The sequence below is a fragment of the Ciona intestinalis genome, unplaced genomic scaffold (assembly GCF_000224145.3).
Source record: "Ciona intestinalis unplaced genomic scaffold, KH HT001063.1, whole genome shotgun sequence".
NCBI lineage: Eukaryota > Metazoa > Chordata > Ascidiacea > Phlebobranchia > Cionidae > Ciona > Ciona intestinalis.
In genome coordinates, this window is record NW_004191384.1 from 69,949 (window position 1) to 72,293 (window position 2,345).

Sequence of the window (2,345 nt, forward strand, 5' to 3'; positions counted from 1 at the left end):
ACGTCACAATCACGGAGCTCGTAGTAAAAAAAGATAGCGCTAGAGATCACTGTTTGAGGACGAATATCTCCGCCTATACTGGACCAATTTTAATAAGCAAAGTATTTTTGGAATCAATAAAACAGTCGCTTTGTGAATTTACCATAAAAAATAAAAGTGTGTTTAGGCCCTTTAAGATTTTTGTAAAAGGATGTATTTTTTGGGCTTTGCATAAAATGTAAGCTGTAGCGGCTATTTCTATCATTTTTTTGCGATTACATATAAAAACTTACAAAATATTGAGTAGGATGTTTATACTTGGTTTGATCTCAGGAAAGCTTACGTTGATGTTCGGGCTGAAGATAAAGATGCGGCTCTTCAGCTCCACCAAGTGGAATGGAAGGGACAAGAGATTCAAGTAACAGAAGCTCAATCTAAAGCACAGGATAGAAAAGGTGGTGTATAACAATAACATTAATAATATATAATAATATTTGAATGGGATTTACAGGAGTGTTTTTTTCTGTTTATATTCTTTTTTATTTAGTGCTTTTTAAGTTTTTACTTGTGTTTTGTTTGAATCAAGTTCCACATTATCATCTACATGCTAAGTTGCATTAATTCATAACACCACACGATCTGTGTTCAAGGTGATTCTCTCCTTCAACTCCTGTTTAAATATATGGGAGGGTGGGGAAAGATGAGACAATGTTTCATTCTATTTTCTTGTCACATTTTCTAATAAGCAAAGAATATTCAAAGAATTTTAAAACCATTTCGTTAACGACTGCCATATACCCAATTGCTTAAAACATGATCAAGATATTTGGTTTTATTTACTAAAGTTGTCACATCCTCCCAACCCTACTACATTTGCTTTAGTTTGTGATTGAACATTATGTCTGTGTCTAAGTGTCTTATGAAACAATGTTTATTTTTTTCCTACTTCTGTCTATTTCCTTGTACAATCTTTTAACATTTTGTTTGTTTACAAGGTGATTTTGCATCAAACCGAAACGATAAAGATGAAAGAACATTGTTTGTGAAAAATCTTCCGTACAGTGCGGATGAGAATGCGATCGCCGAGCTTTTTGATGGAGTTAAAGAAGTTCGTTTACTAACTGACAGGGAAAGTGGAAGACCTAAAGGGTAAACACATTCATAATGTTATGAAATATATAGTATGGACATTGTTAAAGTAATCACGTTTTTTTTGTGTGTTGCCACACCTGTTTTGGTGCTACCCACTGGTTAGAGTAGGCTTACAAAAAAGTTAGTAGAGACTAAAGTTAGAGAGTCGTTTAGCAAAATAAACTTTCGCAACGTCGTTCTAATAGTTGCTATAGGTATTAATATATTCTATAAACCAGTTGCCTTTTAGTTCGCTTATTAAGGCAGGTTAACTTGGTGTTTTGGTAACATTACTAATAAGTAAGTGAATAATGTGTTAATGTCTATATTTTAACAGAATGGCATTCATTGAGTTTGATTCAACTGCTGAAAAAGAAACGGCTTTTGGTTTGAAAGATGAGCTGGAGATGGACGGAAGATCTTTGTATCTTGATAATGTTACTGGTGGTGGTGGTGGTGGAAGAGGTCGTGGTAATCGAGGTGGAAGAGGAGGGTTTGGCCGTGGAGGTGGTGGATTTGGTGCTGGGAGAGGCAGAGGGGGAAGAGGTCCATGTAAGTTATTCATGTTGTGTTTTATGTAATTACTGTTCGAAATTGATTTTTTTGGGTTTCTGTTAAATTTAGGTTATGGACAAAGCCTGTCTATTGTTGATGAAGATATTACGTTGTAAAGTATTAGATAGACAAAACATAAACGTTTCTACCAATAAAGTGAAGTAAACACAATACATGTTCAGTGGTATGTTTATTCAATGCACTTTATATTACAGCTGCACCGAGCAAAACACTTTTTGTGAAGGGAATCACAGAGGACATGACACGAGATACTTTGTATGAAACCTTCTCTGGTGCAACAGACATTCGTATTCCCCAGGATCGAGACACTGGAAAAAATAAATTGTGAGAAATTAGTTTTTGGACAATTGATAATGAAAGTTAAACTGTATAGCAAAAAATTGGGAAATAATATTTACATTATTACATACAAAAGTGACGCTTAATAAAAATAGATTCTTACAGGCAATATACGTTGCTGAATGCACTTCTATGATGGTGTGTCTAATTAGTTTTATTACTCAAAGATCTGTTATATTTTATGTTTAATATATTATGCGTAAATAGCTAAGAATCGATGGTTTAAATTGAATATTTTCAGCTTTGCTTATGTTGAATATCAATCTGAGAGCTCGGCAACAGAAGTTTATAAAAGTTCGAAAGGAGGTATGCATGTTGAT

General features: G+C 33.9%; 1 protein-coding gene across 1 annotated transcript in view; it reads left to right on the top strand.

Moving 5' to 3' along the window:
• The window catches only part of cirgg1 (nucleolin like protein CiRGG1), a gene marked incomplete at its 3' end in the record, with an annotated part of 7,590 nt that extends 5,245 nt beyond the window's left edge, over positions 1-2,345 (top strand). The window contains 5 exon segments of the mRNA NM_001032790.1: positions 313-434; positions 975-1,128; positions 1,448-1,662; positions 1,881-2,010; positions 2,267-2,345. Of these exon segments, the coding sequence (NP_001027962.1) occupies positions 313-434; positions 975-1,128; positions 1,448-1,662; positions 1,881-2,010; positions 2,267-2,345 (700 nt within the window).